General features: G+C 36.8%; 1 protein-coding gene across 1 annotated transcript in view; it reads right to left on the reverse strand.

Annotated features, from left to right (window-relative positions):
• LOC141337870 (uncharacterized) overlaps positions 1 to 20,770 on the reverse strand; it is a 182,978-nt gene that overhangs the window by 97,902 nt on the left and 64,306 nt on the right. The window contains exons 19-21 of the mRNA XM_073843448.1: positions 20,395 to 20,565; positions 15,917 to 16,090; positions 14,479 to 14,649 (exon numbers count right to left, since the gene is read on the reverse strand). Coding sequence (XP_073699549.1) covers positions 14,479 to 14,649; positions 15,917 to 16,090; positions 20,395 to 20,565 — 516 coding nt within the window. The remainder of the gene's footprint in view (positions 1 to 14,478; positions 14,650 to 15,916; positions 16,091 to 20,394; positions 20,566 to 20,770) is intronic.

Here is a 20,770-nt window from a genome sequence, read left to right on the forward strand (position 1 = left end):
ATGTTTTAAGTAATATATGTATGTTAGTAAAGTACTGATTGTGTAATGTAATTGAAAACTGTATTAAAGGTTGGTTAAAATTCAAATTCTTTCTCTTTCTCTTTCTCTTTCTCTTTCTCTTTCTCTCTCTCTCTCTCTCTCTCTCTCTCTCTCTCTCTCTCTCTCTCTCTCTCTCTCTCTCTCTCTCTCTCTCTCTCTCTCTCTCTCTCTCGGTGCGAGTGGACAGGTGTGTGAGGCTGAGTGGCTTGAGTGTGAGAAGTGAATGTGAGTACTTTTCTTCTTTTTTTCTCTCTGCCATTGTAGGATTAGTTTAGTAATTGGAGTTTTTCGTGGTGTTATTGTTGAGTTGGGCCGTGTGTGCTGCTGTTGCTATAGGCAGCATGGCGGCCCCGCGATCGCAAATTTTAAGCTCCCTCACACGGCGTCACGGAGTGAAAGTGGCGTCCGCGGTGACTGTAGAGGAATGTTGTTTGGCTGCAGGTGAAATGGTGGGACATGAGCATGTATTGTCGGCCTCTAGAATGAACAGTGCCGTAGTAATCTTTCTTAGTTCAGTTGAAAAAGCTAACGAGCTAGTTGAAACCGGCATTGTTGTGGGTGAGATTTTCACTCCGGTACTCCCGCTTTCTATGCCGTCTAAGAAAGTGTTATTATCGAACGTTCCTCCGTTTGTCAGTGATGAAACTTTAGTTAATATTATGTCACGGTACGGTAAAGTTGTATCACCGATTAAGATGATTCCAGTTGGATGCAAGTCTCCGTTGTTGAAACATGTGGTGTCTTTTAGACGCTATCTGTTCATGATCTTAAAAGATGATGAGGAGATTGATTTGTCACTTCGCCTCAAAGTAGAGGATTGTGATTATATTATTTATGTCACAACAGAGAAAATGAAGTGTTTTAGGTGTGGAGAAACAACACATTTAATTCGTTCTTGTCCTAACAAAGTCAATGATGATAGTGAGAAAAATGTGAATGAGACTGTTAAAGCGGGACCATCGGGAATTTCTGCGAGTGAAACCGTGAATACCGATAAGAGGATCGAAGACGCTGTATCTGAGAGAGTGAGTTTAGAATCTCAGGAAGTTGGCTCTGCTACTAGGGCTGGTAAAAATGATCTTGTTAACACTGAAACATATGATCCTAGTGTACAGACAGAAATGCAAGAAGGTGATGATGAGTCTAATATGCCACAGTCTCATCAACATCTGGATAAAAATGAGACAGAAACAGAGCAAATTCATTTCAAAGTCCCGAATAAAAGGAAAAATACTGATTCTCCTCAAATTGCAAAGGCCATAAAGATAGACATTGGAAGTACACATATTGATGAAGACATAGAAAGTGACAGTGAATCTTCTGATTCCAGCATTTGTTTGTCTCAAAGTGATTTTACTAGCAGCGGCTATGAAGTTGAGGATATTAAACTCTTTTTAAGAGCAACAAAAAATAGAAGAGGTGTGTGTGTAGCCGAATTTTTCCCAGACACAAGAAAATTTGCTGACAAGGTCAGGTTTTCTATGTCTGAGGGTTTGTTCACAAACAAGGAGGTTTACCGGTTGAAAAAAATTGTGAGAAAGCTTTCATTAGGGGATAACAATGTTGACAGTGGAAAGACCTAACTTTAAAACCATGAAAGAGTATGTGTGTTCACCTCTGTTTTTGTTTATTTTTCTCTTTTTTTCTTTAATTATTTGTGAAGTAAACATAGCAACAATCAATGTTAATGGATTGAGAGATATAAAAAAAAGAGCTGGTTTGTTTGAAGAAATTAAACTAAAGAAAATAGATATTGCTATGCTACAAGAGACGCATAGTGATATTAGAAATGCCCCTGAATGGGCAGTAGAGTGGAGTGGGCTCTCAATCTTGAGTCATAATACCTCACTCAGTGGAGGAGTTGCTATCCTTTTTACAAAAAAAATGTCTCCCCATACATATCAGATTGACGAAGTCATTAAAGGAAGACTCTTGAAAGTAAGGGTTACTTTTGAAAAGTGTACTTTTGTTCTTATTTGTGTATACGTCCCTACCTCTGCTGTTGAAAGAATGGTTTTTCTAGACATACTTAGTTCTATCATACAAAACTGTCATGGAGAAGAATATCTTTTTTTAGGTGGTGATTTCAATTGTACTGTATCGAACTTGGATAGAAATCACATTGAACCGCACGCACCTTCTCGTAAACGCCTTATTCAACTCGTTAAAACCTATGGGTTATGTGATGTGTGGAGGCATTTAGAAGGAACCCAAAGACAGTATACTTGGACACATGTTCGTGACAATACGATTTCTTTAGCTAGGCTAGATAGGTTTTATATTTTTAATCATCATTGCAACATCATTAAAAAATGTTTAATCACTCCTTTAGGTTTCTCTGACCATTGTATGGTACAGTGTCATGTGTTTGTTAATTCAATTAAACCAAAGAGTGCCTATTGGCAATTAAATGCTAATTTATTGAATGATAAATATTTTATAAAAATGTTTAAAATTTTTTGGAATGATTTTAAAACAAAGAAGGAAACTTTTAACTCAGTAAGGCAATGGTGGGACTATGGAAAAGTCCAAATAAAACAATTCTGTACACAATATACTCTTAATATCACTGCTGAGACCTTTTTAAATGTAAGTATCTTGGAGGCTGATATCCTAAAACTACAAGAATTGGCTGAATCAACTAGAACCCAAAACTATTTCGATATTCTAGCAAAAAAGAAGACACAGCTGAATGATTTACTGCAGGTTAAAACACAAGGAGCTTTGGTCAGATCGCGATTCCAAAAATTAAATCATATGGATGCTCCCTCCAGTTTCTTTTTCAGCTTAGAAAGGAAAAATGGACAGAGCAGAGTTATCCATGCTCTACGTTCAGAGTCTGGTAAGCTTTTGTCTAATCCCAAAGAAATTAGAAAGAGAGCAATCAGTTTTTATGAAAAACTGTACACGAATGAACTTGGAGCAGAATATGAGAGGGAGGATGCCTTTTTTGATGATCTACCTCAATTGTCAGAAAAAGACAATGCAAAGATCTCAGGTGCTCTTGGAAGAGCTGAGTTGTTTAAAGCACTTCAAGGAATGGAGTCAGGAAAAGTTGATGGTCTACCAATTGAGTGGTATAAGACTTTCTGGGCTGTCCTGGAAGAGGATGTGTTAGAGGTGTTAAATGAAAGCCTGGCTGAGGGCCGGCTTCCTCTAAGCTGCCGGAGAGCAGTATTAACCCTCTTGCCCAAGAAAGGCGACCTCACTGATATAAGATGCTGGCGTCCCATATCTCTGCTTTGTAGTGATTATAAACTGCTCTCTAAAATTCTGGCAACTCGATTAGCACAAGTAATGGATAATGTCATCCATTCTGATCAAACTTATTGTGTCCCTGGCAGAACGATAATTGATAATATTTCGTTGGTTCGTGATATGTTAGAGGTCTCCAAGATGCTTAATTTGGATTGTGGCTTAATCTCTTTAGACCAAGAAAAAGCTTTTGATCGTGTGGAACATTGTTACCTTTGGAAAGTTTTAAAATCATTCGGCTTTTGCCCAAAGTTTATAGATCTCATAAAGGTTCTTTATTGTGATATTGAGAGTCTTATTAAAATCAATGGTGGTTTATGTGCTCCTGTTAAAGTGAATAGAGGTGTTCGACAGGGATGCTCATTATCTGGAATGCTTTATTCCTTAGCAATTGAGCCCCTTTTACAGCAATTTAGAGCTCAGTTAAAAGGTGTATGTTTGCCAAATTGCAAAGATAATTTTATTTTATCAGCCTATGCTGATGATGTCCTCATAATGATTAATGATCAAGATGACATTGAAAAATTATCGAAGATATTATCCGATTTTAAGAAGTTATCATCTGCAAATGTAAACTGGGGAAAAAGTGAAACTCTTTTAATAGGTAAATGGTTGAGAGGAAAGCCAAAGTTACCAGAAGGTATTTTTTGGGGAAGAACAGGTCTTAAATACTTGGGTGTTTTTTTGGGACACGATTCTACCTTACAAATGAATTGGGAAAATGTTGTAGAAAAAATTAAAGGTCGCTTAGAAAGATGGAAATTTCTGACTCCAGCAATGTCGTATAGGGGTCGTATCCTAATAATTAATAACTTGGTTGCGTCCTCTTTATGGCATAAATTTGCATGTATTGATCCCCCCTCTCTTTTATTGAAGAAAGTTCAAGCCATCTTAGTTGATTTTTTTTGGGACAATATACATTGGATTCCTCAAAGTTTGCTCTTTCTATCTAAAGAAGAAGGGGGTCAAGGTTTGGTACATCTGCAGAGCAGAGTGGCAACTTTTCGGCTTCAGCGTATTCAGAAACTGTTGGTTAGTTCTTCTGATGTGAAGTGGTGTGCTGTTGCTCATGTCATTCTACGCAAGTTCAAAGGTCTAGGACTGGACAAAAATCTTTTCCTCGTGAATTCTTCGGACATAGACGTTTCTGGACTACCAATTTTCTATAGGAACATTTTTAAAGTCTGGAATCTTTTTCACTTCAAGCGAACAGAGGATCTGCAATCACTTCATTGGTTATTGGAAGAGCCCTTAATATATGGTACACGAATGGATTTGTCTAGAAATGGTTTATTTCCAGGACTTAACAAAGCCCTTATTGATAGCAGGATCCTAACCTTGGGCCTTTTATTGAAGGAAACAGGCCGTGACCTAAAGAACAATGGTACAATTGCTCAAAAGTTGGGCTTCAAGTCTGTTCGCATCATCACAAAGCTTTTATCAAAATGGAAATCTACACTTGTACCAACTGAATTAACTCTGTTGTCTAGGTTCCGAGATGGGCTTATTGAACCCAATCCAGTGGATCCTTTTCCAAATTTAGTCTTTGCTGTGAATGTGGAACATTTTTCTGGAGTTTTTTGGAGTCTTGCAGTACTGTGTATATTGATTTTTTATCCTGTGTTGGAAAAAAAATTATATAAATACTGTGTGTTTAGTTTTAACAAAAAGATGTTGGATGGGAAAGTTGACACCCCGTGGCGCACCGTTTTCAATTTGAGTGCAGATATAAAACCTCAGTGGAGGTCACTCTATAAACCACCATTGATAATGAAAACTGGAGATTTGCAATGGAAAATCCTTTATGGAGCCATTGCGGTTAATTCCTTTGTATCTGTTATAAACCCTGAAAGTAGTGACAAATGTCCTTTTTGTAATGAAAGAGAAACTGTCTTCCATGCTTTTGCAAAGTGTCACAGGTTAAAACCTCTATTTTTGTCATTAAGTAATATTTTTGAAAGATGTGGTGAAACCTTTTCTGTGGAATTGTTTATTTTTGGTTTTAAATATGTTAGAGAGAAAAGATTTCATTGTCAGTTGCTGAATTTTATCATAGGTAAGGCTAAACTAGCAATTTATCTGAGTAGAAAGAAAAAAATTGAAGATAATGTAGAACAAAATGTAGTTGAGCTTCTTTTTAATATGGTACAGGCAAGAATCTTGATTGATTTTAATTATTATAAATTTGTAGATGATCTCGATACTTTTGTGAATATTTGGTGTTGCAATAGTGCCCTGTGTTGTCTGTTTGAAAATGAAGTAGTATTTTTCTTTTTGTGAACTTTGTTATGATTTGATTGATAAAAGTTTTATGATTGTAATTTAATTCTTGAAAAGTGTATTAAAGTTTTTGTAAAATTCAAAAATTCTCTTTCTCTCTTTCTCTCTCTCTCTCTCTCTCTCTCTCTCTCTCTCTCTCTCTCTGTGTGTTTGCGCATGAGCGGAGTGATCGGGAGGAGCGTGTGGGTGTTTGAGCGTGTGGCGGCTGGTTTGTGTGAGTTTCTATTTTTCTTTTTTTTCCTTTCAATTGCTCTTAAAAGTTAGTGTTGTTTAGTTTTCTTTAGTTGGGAGTTGTGAAAAATGCCCTTAGACTCGGGTTTGCTTCCTTAACAGCCAGGCACGGTTGTAAATGTTTACCAGACGAATCAATTTCTGTCGAAGATTGTTTGAAGGCTATTAGTAACGAAATAGGTGCTCGGAACGTTTTGTCGGCATCTAGAATGAACAAAGCTGTCGTGGTGTTTGTGAGAGAAGAGTCTATGGTTCACCATTTAGTAGAAGTTGGCTTATCTGTTGGCAATGTTTTTTTGCCTGTTTTGCCGCTGTCGAGCCCTTCAAAGAAGGTAACTCTTTCCAATGTGCCCCCGTTCATTACAAACGAATCACTTGAGCGATTACTTAGCCGCTATGGTAAAATTATGATGCCGATCAAAATGATCCCTCTTGGTGTTAAAAATCCAGAGTTAAAACACGTTATGTCATTCAGACGTCAAACTGCTATGATTTTGAATGCTGAATTTCAACAATTGGACGTCTCGGCGAAATTGACTTTAGCAGGTAAAGATTATACAATTTTTATTAGCACAGAATCAATGAAATGCTTCTCTTGTGGGGTTTACGGACATACAAAATTGAGATGTACTAATAATAAGGTGACTGAAAAAAAAGACACTGAGACTGAGCCTGAAGTACTTTCAGTGCAAGTGGCGCCTGCCCTGGTAAATGATAACCAGGATGGCAGTGATAAAACTGATCAGCAGACCGAATTAGATTCATTGTCAAAAGATGATGAACATCCGAAAGAGGACGCACTGATCAGTCATGCTGAAAATGCGGGAATGCGTTCAGTGAACGCCAACGAACGTGCCGATGTTCACAGTGCGGTGAGCGGTGGATCTGTGACCGTCACTGCTAGGCTAGACCGTTTTTATGTTGAAGAGGGCAATAGGGGTAGGTTTTTTAGATGTTCAATTTCTCCGTCTTTTCTGTCAGACCATCACTATGCATCTATGGTAGTTTCTGTTTCTCTTCATAAATCCTATAAATCACATTGGCGCTTTAGTAATAGATTATTGCAGGACTGCACTTTTATTCACTCTTTTAATCTTTTCTGGAAAGCTTGGAGAGAGGAGAGGGTTAATTTTCAGTCACAGAGTCAATAGCCGCTTTTCCACTGTCGGGCCAGTGCGAGCCAGTGCTAAGAGCGTGCCGGGCGGGGCCAATGGCCTCGAGTCGCAAGCACCAAGACCAAAAGTAAGCTGCGTTTCCACTATCGAGCCAGTAGCCTCGCTGCGCAAACCTAAAGCCCGCCCTTTACACACCTCCTTGAATCAAACATCACGAAACCCCTCCCCTTTCAGCGGGGAGATTGAAAGTAAGTCACCGTAGTGTGATTATCGAAGGAAGAGAGCCGAAGTGGCTGTTTGCTCCTTTCGGTGTTTTCTTGGTGGAAGATGAGGCAGCGAAACCAAGATGCGAAGGCGGAGGCTCAGCAGCATTTACGGCGAAAGCTTATATTAGCTGCAAGGCGAAAAAGAACAATAAAGCGACGTGGAAGCCGGATACAGCGAATGCAGAAACGTCTTGTAATGTTGGTGATGTCTGTTCTGATGCAAGAAGTGCTCTGCAACAGTTGTTTATGCAGCAGCAATATTTGTAATATATTACATTAATAAATCACTTAAAAAGAAGCTTTGTTTTTATGACCACAAATCTTTCGTCTAACTTGGTATCACATTAAACAAAATGTTGCATATTATCTACACACTACTGCAAAAAATAATTACACAGTAGTACTTCTAGTATAATTTTGTATGCTTTTATTTAGGTACAGGTACAGTGTATGTTAACAATTTATCAAGGTGTGTTGGTGAGTTTCTGTGGGGTTTTTTGGACGATGTAAAAAAAACTTATACATCAGATCTCATTTTTATAGGATCTTATTTGCATTTTTCCAAATTTAAATACGAGTAGATACTAATCAGACATGCATTTGAATGTTTTCATCACATAGTTGTCTGTAACAACAGTTAATAGTGTAACTATTACTGAATAGGACCTGATTTACACAGGACACAAAAGGTGCCCCATCAGATAACCAGTAATGTGCCCATCAAAACTGCATTTCCATACAATATCTGCCTAATGTAAGTGTCTTCTCTGGGCACCGCTTTGTCCATTGTGCGTTTTTATGGCTTTGTACTGCGCCCGCAATTTCTTCAACTTTTCTCGAACTTGCATTGTGGTGCGCTGGATATTTAGCTTTGCGAGTCCAGCAACGATGTATTTTATCACGTCTTTGTTTCTGCAGACGCCGTCAAACTGGTGTTGTATATTGTCCTCGGCCCAAATACATAGAATCAGAGTCCTGTATAAGTAATACAGCGAAATGCACATCTTACAGCAGACACACTCCGCCTTTCACTTTGACCACGCCTCAAGCCCCGGCTGGCCCGCTTTGGCCCAAGGTTTTCGTCGGGCCGAAAAACCCGGGCCACTGGCCCTGAGGAAGCACCGACGAGGCACGATCAGGCCCCGGAAGTGACAGTGGAAACGCGACTGGCTCTGGCACGCACTAGCACGCCCGCTTTTGGCCCGACAGTGGGAACGCGGCTAATGGTGGGATGTTGGTAAAACACAAATCCAAACTTTTTGCCAGCAGTACACTGCACATAGTGCTGGAATACTAAAAGCAAGAATGAAGTCCCTTGAACAAGCTATCCTTGGGAAAAGCAGTGACTGTACCCACAATAACTCAACTATTGTTGACTCTGTTGCAAATGATAAACTTTGTTTAAAGAATTTATTGGAGGAGCGAGGAAAAACAGCCCTTCTAAGGACCAGATTTGCACAGCTGAATGACATGGATGCTCCTGTCATTCTTTTTGGTCTTGAAAAAAAGCCAAGAGAACAGAAGAGTTTTCATCAGTTGAAAATGCCTGGTGGCAGAGTGATAACAGATCAACAGGAAATTCAGTCTCATGCTCTTTCCTTTTATGAGGATCTATACTGTTCGGAATTATGTGATGTTACAGCGACTGATGAACTTCTATGTAACTTAACAAAAGTAACAGAAGAGGAACGCAATGAGTTGGACAGACCATTGACTTTTGCAGAGATCTCACAAGCGGTTCAAGAAATGTGTTCTGGGAAGTCACCTGGACTGGACGGGCTTACTGCAGAATTTTTCAAGTCCTTTTGGAATCTACTAGGTCAGGACTTGTATGAAGTTTTTCTTGAATGCATCAATCAAGGGACTCTCCCTTTGAGTTGTCGAAGGGCAATTCTAACATTAATTCCAAAAAAGGGGGATCTTGGATGCTTAAAGAATTGGCGTCCAGTACAGTATCTCTGATTTGTGTTGACTTTAAGATTTTATCAAAATCTCTGACAAATAGACTTAAGAAATATATGGCATCAGTTATTCATATGGACCAAACGTATTGTGTTCCCAAAAGGACAATTTTTGACAATCTGTTCCTGATGAGGGATATGATTACAGTGGCAAAAATGCATAATTTGGACATTGTTTTTTTTTCTTTGGATCAAGAAAAAGCGTTCGACAGAGTGGATCATCAGTATTTATTTAAAACTCTGGAAGCCTTCGGTTTTGGTTCTTATTTTGTATCCCTTATTAAGATGTTATATAATGAAATATATAGTATGTTGAAAATCAATGGTTCCTTAACTAGGCCCTTCGCTGTAACTAGGGGAATAAGGCAGGGGTGTCCTCTATCCGGTCTTTTGTATGCAATTTCCATTGAGCCTTTATTGGTTTCACTCAGGGGGCAATTAAGCGGGTTTAATGTTCCTCGTGACCAGAGTATAGATTCAGTTAAACTCACAGCTTATGCTGATGATGTAACAGTTGTAATAAAAAACTCTGAAGATGTTACAAGATTGATTTCAGCGATAAACCAATATCAAAAAGCTTCTTCTGCACGTATTAATTGGAAGAAATGTGCATCCTTAATTTAGGCTGCCGCAGCAATGTAGATGGGCCAGGGATGGGTTTAGAATTCTTGGTTTATATTTTGGGACTAAAAGCTATTCAGAAAAGAACTGGGAAGGGCTAGCTGATAAAGTAATTCTTAGAATTCAGAAGTGGCGATGGATTCTGCCACATCTTTCTTTTAGGGGGAGATGTTTGGTAATTAATAATCTAGCAGCTTCAATGTTATGGCATAAATTTACTGTTTTAGATCCCCCGAAAGAATTACTTTTAGGAGTTCAAAAAGCATTTGTCAACTTTTTTTGGGATGGCTACCATTGGTTACCTCCAGGTGTCCTTTATCTTCCTGTGGCAGAGGGAGGTCAAGGATTAATACATCTAGAATCTAAAATCTTGGCAATGAGGCTACTGTCATTACAAAAACTTTTGTACAGCTCGGATCTTGTGCCTTGGGTTGTGTTTGGTTTATATATAATCAATAGTTGTGGTGGGCTTGGACTTGATAAACAGTTGTTCCTAATGCAAAAGACCACGGTGGAGAAAGGGCATTCTTTACCTTTTGGTTTTTATTTAGGAGTGATGAAATCCTGGAACTATTTTAAATTATTGAGAAATGAAGAGGAACATTATGGTGTCTCAGAACCTCTTTTTTTTAATCCTCTTTTTCAGCTACCAGCCAATGTGTCATCATCTTTAGTCACTAAATTTTTGAATGCTGGGTTAACGAAAGTTATAGACTTGATTGATTTAAAGAATGGCCAATGGAGAACACCACATACAATTGCTAATCAAGTTGGCATAAACTCAGTAAGAATTGTGGAGGGATTAGTTGAGTATCTTAAGAGATCCTTTCCTCAGACTTTCATTGCTTTTATTAATAATGTTATTCAACATGGTTTTATCTCACAGTCCTTTCCTGAGTTTAAGGTAGTTCCTAAAGATTGTGAATCTGATGATTACAGACAGATAAAATTGTTGAAAGGTTACAGTGCTTTGGTCTTTCATTACATTGGGAAAAAATGTTATATCATATTTGTGTCAAATCTGTACATTTTGGACAATTGAAGCAAAGACCAGATACCAAATGGAGGTCTTGGCTTTCTATATCAGATGAGATTCTTCCCTCATGGAGGTTACTGTACAAGCCTCCTATTTCTACGAGATGTGGGGATATTCAGTGGAGGATTTTACATTGTATTATAGCCTCAAACTCTTTTGTGTCAAAGATCAATGAGACTGTTTTACCATTATGTCCTTTTTGCAACGCTCTTGACAATGTGTTTCATATGTTTTGTGAGTGTTTTAGGATGAACTCATTATTTAAATTGTTGGAGAAGATTATTGTAAGATTAGGTTTTACATTTACTAATAGTCTGTTTATTCTGGGCTGCAGATATAAAAGGTCTTGGCAGCAACAGTGCACACTTGCCAATTTTTTAATAGGACAAGCTAAACTTGTAATATTGAAGTCTCATCAGTGTAAAAATTCTGGTGAAAATGTTAATATTGTAACTCTGTTTAAGTCTGTGGTGGAGTCTAGAGTAGTGATTGAATATACTTATTATAAACATACTAATAATGTTATTTATTTTGAATGGAAATGGGGTTTTGCAGAGGCTTTGGTGACTGTGAGTGATTCAGGAAATGTGGTTTTCAATTGGTAATGTTTAAACTTTTTTTTATTTTTTTTTTGTAATTATTATTATAATTTTTATTTTTATAATTTTTTTTTTTTATAATTTGTTTCGTTTTGTTTTTAAGAAAAAAAATGATTATATAAATAAAGCGATTTGAAAAGTCAAAGTCTCTCTCTCTCTCTCTCTCTCTCTTTCTCTTTCTCTCCTTATCTCGCTCTCAGGTAGCTCCACCTTGAGTGGACGTGTTCGAGATGTGCCTGAGGATTGGCAGGCTGGGGTGGAGCGTCTTTTTGGCGAGAGGGGAGAGAGATGTTGCTGGTGTTGTGTAGTAGCTAAAAGACTTGATAGCTGCTGTCACTGGCTGGTGTTTCGTGATCTTTGAAACTGTGTGCCTAATGTTTGTTGTCTCCCATTTCTTTTAACTGACTCATTAAATTGAGAAAACCCCATTGTTGCCTGATTTCTTATGTTCGTTCCTTTAGCGTGGCAGTTGTGCTGCCCCACATTGCTGTAAGTAGGGCTGGGCGATATGGAGCAAAAAATATATCTCGATATATTTTGCTATATCTCGATATACGATATATATCTCGATATCTTTACAGGATAAATAACCCCCCAAAAACTACTGAAAAACAAATATGCCAAATTCCAAAGTCTTTTTTTATTGAAACTCAGAGGTAGGCAGTTCAGAACAAAGTGCTTCTGCGAATTTTCTTTTAATATATAAATAAACCCTTTTAATTTTTGGCAAACAGAGGTTTACTGTTAAAATCAATACATGGAAGAAAAATTATATTCAGTTTAAAACGTTTAAATAATAATTGTAGTATTTTTTTATACAATTAAGTGGTGAATCTTGTAATATTCATTTTTGATCATATATATTGTTTTAAGTAAATTTAAATATTAATATATAAACACCTACATTATACTGTACAAAAGTAATACAATACTAATATTGTTCTGTTTCATGTTAAACCGTACTTTTATTTTGACAGGTTGCCGTAAAGTTTCTGTGTACAGTATGATATGATGCTAGTTTTTTCAAATGAAATGGTAAAAGTGACACTCACAGTGACACTCAGCTTCACGCGTGCTTCAGTATTAGTGTAGTAAAAAAAAAAAATACGTCTCCACCATTCATACATACAGAAGCAAACGGAACATACAGGATTCATATTAAAACGGTCTTTTTGCATTTCAGTTTTCACAGACACTAGTCCATATCGCGATTTGAATTAAGTGACAGACCAACTTTTGATTTATTCATCCAAAAATCAACGAATTCCGTGGCATTTCGCGCTATAGTAAATTCCGTTTTTATGAATGGAGTCCGCGATCCTGTCCGTGTTTTCGCAGAGGAGACATTGTAAACGCGCGACCAGAGACAGAAATGACATGCCTTCGTGTAAATAAGATAAATAGCATAAGGCTATTTAGTTTGTTTAATAAAAGAACAATGTATAGCCCTGTTCTATAGGAAAGATAACCGACGCCTTAAAACCAAAGTATCTCCATATAATGGAGCCAGCTGTCCTTTTTTTTTGCGACGAGTTCTGTAGTCTCCGGGCTTGTTGCGGGCGCCGCCATGTTGAATGAGACGACAGGCGAGGGGAGGGGGAACAAAAGTAAGGAGGCGGGGGCGAGCACAGCACAGAGAAGGCAAACAAGCAAAGTGACGAAAATTAAATATAAACATTATATCGATATATACGATATGTCAAAATTCATATCGAGTTTAAAAAATATCTCGATATATTTTAAATATCGAGATATCGCCCACCCCTAGCTGTAAGCATTGTCTCCCTTTCATTCCTGAAGCGGTAGGGGCTGGGTGCCTTTTTTTGTTCTTTTTGTAACTCCCTTTCTCCTGTTTTTTTTTTTGGGATAGTTATGGAGATAGGAAAAGGACCACTGTATTTAATTTCCTTTTATTTTGTGGAGTTTAGTTAGTAGATGATCGGGTTCAGTTAGCGATCTTTTGTTTATTATTTAGGCCTTGCCCAGCCCTGAACAGGATGCTTCATTGTGTCTTTATGAAACTGAAAGAAAAGTAATGAACACAAGAAAACTGCTGAAATTGAACCTTTTAAGACTCTTAATTTATGCTGCCTCCCTGACCCTGGACCAGGGGCGTAACAGTTACAAATGTAAGTTCAAGACACCAACTAATGCAAACACTAACCACTATAATGGTTGCTAAAAAAATGCCATTTTCTCTCCAGGTGTCTTCAATAATGATCAACCATCACGTAATTAATCAGTAATTATCTCATTAACTTTAACTCGTTTTTAAGTGTTAATTTAACACTCTGATTTTAACACTTTACACTCTTGAGAGTGGATTAAAATAAACTCCCTGGAGAGTTAATTTAACTCATTTAATTCATTTTTGCTGCCAGTACTGTACTTTAAAAGTACAGAAAAATATGTAAACTGAACTCTCTCTCACCATTAGGCCATGGGGCAGCCCTATGTTACAACCCTATTTTAATAGTTAGTTTGAGGCTGTTTTTATGGAGTTATTTTAATGATAAATGCCCAGAGCACATTATTGTAATGCTAGGGCGCATCAAATGTGCGAACACAAATCTCTTTTCTTGTCTTTTACATAATATGTTCCTTTTCTTTCAGTCTGTGAGGGAATGGATGCCTTCCCACATGTTGCTGGTCAATGTTTTTAAATTTGTCTTCAATTCTCAGTTAGTAGTCAGTAAACATGATTCATTCAGCAGTCACAGCTGAAGATAGAGACAAAATCTATTCTAAGAAGGTTTGAAGGTGTATTAAAGGCAAATGATGGCAAACACATTCATCAAATACTGTCTATTTTTAATGTGTTCACATTATGTTCTCCAAGCCCTGTGCACTTAAAGGTATAGTTCACTTAAAAATTAAAATAACCCCATGATATACTTACCCTGAAGCTATCTTAAATCTATATGAATTTCTTCTTTCAGACAAATATGATCAGAGTTATATTAGAAAAATGTGCTTCCAAGCTTTATAACGTGGGGTCGGACTCAAATGAGAATTAAAATAGACTACTGCAACATTTCTAGTCATGTAACATGTGAAATGATGTAAGATACTCACCTCAGTGTGTTGAGTTGACAGTGTTTATCCTGCAGTAGAGCAGCGATCTGATTCACTTGTGTGTCTCCTAGTTCATGCTTACTCAGATTCAGCTCTCTCAGGAGTAACGGGTTTTTACCCACAATTCCAGTCACATACTGACAGCCTTCTTCTGCAGCAGGACCCAAAAACCTGCGGAAGAGAAGATGAAGTAAGAGTCAATATAATGTGCATCGACATTTAAAAGCCTCCTTTAGCTATCTGAGGTGTAATTGTGCAAAAAAAAAAAAATCTATATTTAAAACACAATCACTTTAATCTAGCTTGAGCAGTTGTACATAGAACTTGCTGCTTTGGGACTAAAACACCATCTAAGCTGTTCGCCGATTGAAACGCAGCCGGACTGCTAACCAATCACAACACATTTGGTTTTTCGGAAGGCGGACCTTCATCAAACCCAGAACTAATCGAGCCATTTGTGCCATCGAGCCTGGGGAGAAAGCTATTGTAATAATGTAAATTATGTAAAAAAAAAAAAAAAAAAAAATGCGTTTTTTGAACCACCAAGCATGAGAGCATGTTCTAGTGCTCCCCCAAAACAAAATAAAGACTGGGAAAAAGAAACATCGAACATCAAACATTTTTGTAACATAAAGGTCTAGTTCAAGAGTTCAAAAGTTGAACATTTTTAAATATACAAATTTATTATTATTATTATTATTTTTATTTTTTTATTTTTTTTTCATAAGACAGACAAAATAAAAAGCAAATTCTTTAAATGAAACTCAGGGGCAAAAGCTCACTAGATCATGATTCTCAAAAATCTCAAGATCTTTCTGGCTTGTAAGCATGAGATGAGGAAAGTTAGCAAAGGGATAACTAGTTTGTGACAGCTAAGCATTCAAAGCAATATATTTTGTTGATCCTTTCATGCCGGCTCTTACACTAAACACTGGATTGCTGATCCACTAAAAGCGAACATGATCTGTGTTTAGACCATCTCTGGATAGTTTTATTTAACTGATGTCTGTGTTGATTCAACAGTAATTCTGCCCATTATAAGAGGAACCACAGGTTCAGACATTTATTGTGTGTTGAACTATCACTGATCCTCTCCTGACACACATCACATGTTTGAGGCCTGTTATAGATCTGCTGTAGTAGATATACAGTGACGTGAATCTGAGTTTGATGGAAATTAATTTACTGTGCATTCAGTTACATTTAAACAAACAGGATCAGTGACACTGAATTTTTTTTCATGAGAAATGTCCACAATAACACAATCATAAATGTTCATTATTGAGGCACCAAACTACTGAATACCAGCACATCTAGTGACCCGAATGTATGATAAACCATGATTAATTTTTTAATTTTCGACGCAACAAAAATTGTGATATAATATAATATAATCAACATCTGTATCATTTATTTACCTTATTTCATCACATATTACCTCAGTGTCTTGAGTTGACAGTTTGGATCCTGTAGTACATCATTTAGCTCCTTCACTCCTGATTGTCCAGGATCATTTCCTGTGAGATCCAGCTCTATCAGGTGTGAAGGGTTTGATCTCAGAGCTGAAGCCAGAGCTTTATAACCTTCTTCAGTGATACTGCAGTTTGAGAGTCTACAAACCATAAAAAAAGAAGCAACCAAAAAAAAAAAAATAAGGTTCTGAGTAGGTTGTGGAGTGTACAATCAAAGCAACAAGAAAAATCTTTTCAACTTTAAAAGTTTTTCTAATGCAAGACTTTTATTTTAACCAGATTAAGTATCTGTGGTCAAATGAGAAAAGAAAAAACATTAAGGCCTGACACATTTTAAATTAAGCGATCATTTTACCAAGTTCTAGATTAAGTTTGAGGATGATTCTAAGAAAACTTTAATTTCTGTAAGAATGTTTACACTCTAAAAAGTGCTGGGTTATTTTTGTAAACACATTGCTGGGTTAATTGTGCTGGGTCAAAATATTGGGTTGTTTGAGGCACTGTAAACACACAGTTGGGTTGATCATGCTGGGTCAAATGGACTATGAGGGGTTCTTTCACTATGAACACCTGGGTTGGGTTATTTTGACCCAACCGGTTTGTTTATTTTTTTCACTTCATCGAACATTCTGGATTCTTCACTCGTCTCCTCCCCAGGCGGTCACGCACCTCGCAGCAAGCAGGATTATAAGGTAAATTAATAATATAATTATATAATTATTTACCTTTATTTTTAATAAGTTGTGTTTTAGAGCACACTGATTTCACTGTTTAATGCCAAATTTGATATGTCGCTGTGCGGGGTTGGCATTTTATTCCGTGAATGACGACCGTTGTAACTTAAGCAGCCTAGCGATGTACTTTTTTGCCTCAACAATCGCTTTATTGTTATATAAAGTGTGTGTGTGTGTGTGTGTGTGTGTGTGTGTGTGTGTGTGTGTGTGTGTGTGTGTGTGTGTGTGTGTGTGTGTGTGTGTGTGTGTGTGTGTGTAGTGTTATTTGTATAACTTACAGTATACATATGGCCTTTATTTTAACGCCTTATGGATAGAGTAGGTCAGAAATACGGGGGTAAGTTCCTTTACTGTCTGCATACTGTATGTATGGCTTTGTAATGTTTTGTCAAAATTAGATAATTTCATACAAAAATTGTTCTTTTAAGGGCATATTTTTTTCAAGTAAATGTCTGCGACGTGCCGAATCCAACGATAGATCCATATGTTTTATGTTGAGCATTTTCGCGCTTTTTTCCTTGAGGTAACTTGCATTAGCTAAAACGCTATGTCCCTTACTTTAATAATGTTAAACCACAATATGACTGGTATGTACTATTGTTTATTACTTAAATGTAATGTTGTCTTAGCTACAGTATGTAAAGTTAGACTGAATCTCTCGTGGTGTATGTGGCCGTTCACATGTCGCGTTTTTTGCGCACTTAAGTTAGTTATTTCAAATGTAGATGCCAATATACGCTCATAATGGAAGCTCGTTTTTTCCAGGCGCGGGACATGGTTGCTTAGCAACGGCAGACGCCATGTGAGAGCAAGCTGCGTTTTGGAAAGAATGAGAAACTGATGAGAAAGCGACGCGTCTTGCGTTTTCACGCGTTTTTAGGCGCGGCATGTGAACGGCCCCTTACTCTTCCTCTGTTTTAGTGAATGCCTGTGTTGCATTACAAACTAGGAGACCAGTATAAACCTTAAACTAATTGAACCACATTTGTTTTTCAGATTTGATCAGATTTCACAAGACTTTAGGAAGCTATATCCAGAGGCAGACTTTTTGAAGACTGGGCTACAGTTGCAGACCTAATTCTTGCCAGCGCTCAGCAAGGGCCATTCCTGGGTGACATGAATTAAGGTAAGCTTTTTCTTATAATATGTCAATCTATAAAAACAATATGCAACTGTATTTGACACACATCAACTGGTAAATACAATGGTACAGTAACACTTAACTAGTTGCTTATTAGCTTGTATATTGGCTGTTAATTAGTACTTATGAAGCACAAACTGATGCCTTATTCTGCATGAGCATATTCTACATCCCTGAATCTGACCCCATACCTATACTTAACCTGCAGTAGTTGAATGAGGGTGGGAATTAATTTGCATTATTTAAAGGAATGAAGAAATCTTCATATGAAAGTGTTTCAGTTTGTTGTTTTGATTATAAAATATGTTTCACAGTTTGCATATTATTCCTATGGTTTAGATGCTAACGGGGAAAGTGCTTTCAAAGTCCTGCCCACTCTGGAGAAAAGGTCTTCAGACCCACAACCACGGAATCCCGGAGGCCATTCATTGACGTACAACCTGTAAGTTTTGTTTTACGTTTTCTGCTCTAATAAGGGTGTATATATATATATATATATAAACACAGTGGTGGCCAAAATTATTATAACTGTTGTATTTTCAGTGTTTGTTATCTTTTGCTGTAGTGTGTCAGTAAGAAATATCAGTTTACATTTCCAAACATTCATTTTGCCTTTAATTGTGATAATCCAGTGAGGTTTTTGTTTTTGCAAGTGCACCTAGTGTAGGGCAAAAGTTGCTTTAAACGCAAAAGGATGGTCAAACCAAATGTTGATTTAATTTAGTTTAGTTAATCAAGGTTAATTGATAAAGAACATTTATTTATGGCATTATTTTTGACAGCATCATTTTATGACATTTTTAGACAAGTGCTTAAAACTTTGCAGTTAGGTCTCTTGGAGCATCTTGGAGACGCTGTCACAGTTCTTCTGGATGATGATGAGATCAGATCTCTGTGTGGAGCACTGGCTGTTGTGCAAACAAAAATGTCACTGGATTATCACAATTAATGGCAAAATGAATGGAAATGTAAACCGATATTTCCTACTGACACACTACAGCAAAAGAGAAATCACTGACTTAAAACCTTATTTAGCAGGTGAAAATACTAGTGTTCTAATAATTTTGACCACAACTGTATGAAAAGTTGAGAAGCAAAATGAGCATTTATTTCATGCCTCTGTGTTTATGTTCATAAAATACACTTAACTTAAAATGTTAGTTATGTTGCAAGACTAAATGCCGTATAATTAACAGGTGGGGACCAACATGGTGGATTTGAGCCTTGGGATGAGACAACAACATTTCTAGACCTTCGCCATTGTTCCAGGCCATGCCATTGAAGCGGACTTGTTGCCTGGGAATTTCTCCAGCTTGCAGTATATCATATTGATGGACATAAGTCTTCATGTGTGAAGTTTTTGAGGGCAAAAGTTTTTTTTCTTGGCCACTTGTAACATGTTTTAAATTGTAAGAATTGTCTGGTGGACTCTTTGTTTGGCTTAGTTTTAATGGCACGATGTTTGGAATGATTCTAATGTGGTAATAATTCATTTTTGAGTGTTCTGCTGCTGCAATGTTGACATAAAGAATAGGAATATATTGTGCCTTGTTTACAGTTTTGTGTTTAAAATAAACTGATCTACTAAAACCGTTATTTGTGTCTGTAAGGGTTGGACAAAATGTGTGACAGCTGCACCTATTTGAAAACTATTAAAAAGAAATATGAAAACTCATTAAATTGACATTTACAGATGCATTTTTTTGTGTTGTGTAACTGTATTACAGGAAAACAATAATAATTTTACATTCTTTTGTGATTTATATATTATTATTGGTAAATATTAAGGTAGCAAGGCAATTAGACAACAAATAACCCAATATTTAGGTAGTGTTTAACCCAGCAACACAGTTAATCTGACCCACTGGTTGGGTCAAATAAACAACCCAGCATTTTGGGTCAAATGATTTAACCCAGCACTTGGGTCAAAACAACCCAACGCGTGTTCTGTCCCATAGTTACCCAGCAGCTGGGTTATGGTTGGGTTATTTTTTAACCCAGCACTTTTTAGAGTGTAAAGATAAATTAAAACTTTTGTTGGTAACACTTTAAAATAAAGTGTAATTTGTTAAAGCTGCAGTCTGTATGATGATATGATTTTTTTTTAAACTTATTTTGATGGAGGGTTGTAAAACGAAAAGCTGCAGCTAACATGAATGAACAATGAATAATACATTGCATCATTTATTAAGTAAATGTATTGTTGGTAAATATAAATACAGTTGTTCATTGTCTGTTTATGTTAGTTCACAGTGCATTAACTAATGTTAACAAACTGAAATTAATATTAGCTAAGAGTGAGACAGCAATAACTGTGAGGAAGAAATAAATGTCATATTTGTTGAAAGTATTTTCTACAACTACAAGTCAAGCTGCAATACCAAACAGGACCACACTGGATGTCAACAGACCACTATACCAGTCACATTAACCTGACTGTATATAAAAGCATACGGATCAATTCAGAGTTATTAAATAAGAGCAAAAACCTTATAATAAAAAAAAAAAAACTTTCACGTTTTGGTGGCATGTCAGTCACCCTAATTAACAAACCACCCCTGATACTCACATCAGTGTGTTGAGTTGACAGTGTTTATCCTCCAGTAGAGCAGCGATCTGATTCACTCTTGTGTCTCCTAGTTCACGTTTACTCAGATTCAGCTCTCTCAGGAGTAACGGGTTTTTACCCACAATTCGAGTCACATACTGACAGGCTTCATCTGCAGCAGGACCCAAAAACCTGCAGAAGAGAAAATGAAGTAACTAAGTAAAATTAAGTTTATTTCATGAATAAACTTGGTGAAAAACAACATCTAACTCTGAAAACACTGTGATTTATAACCTTTGCTAATCATATATATATATATATATATATATATATATATATATATATATATTTTTTTTTTTTTTTTTTTGTATAAATAAATTGCCTGCATATCATTTAT

The sequence above is a fragment of the Garra rufa genome, chromosome 7 (genome assembly GCF_049309525.1).
Source record: "Garra rufa chromosome 7, GarRuf1.0, whole genome shotgun sequence".
Lineage (NCBI taxonomy): Eukaryota > Metazoa > Chordata > Actinopteri > Cypriniformes > Cyprinidae > Garra > Garra rufa.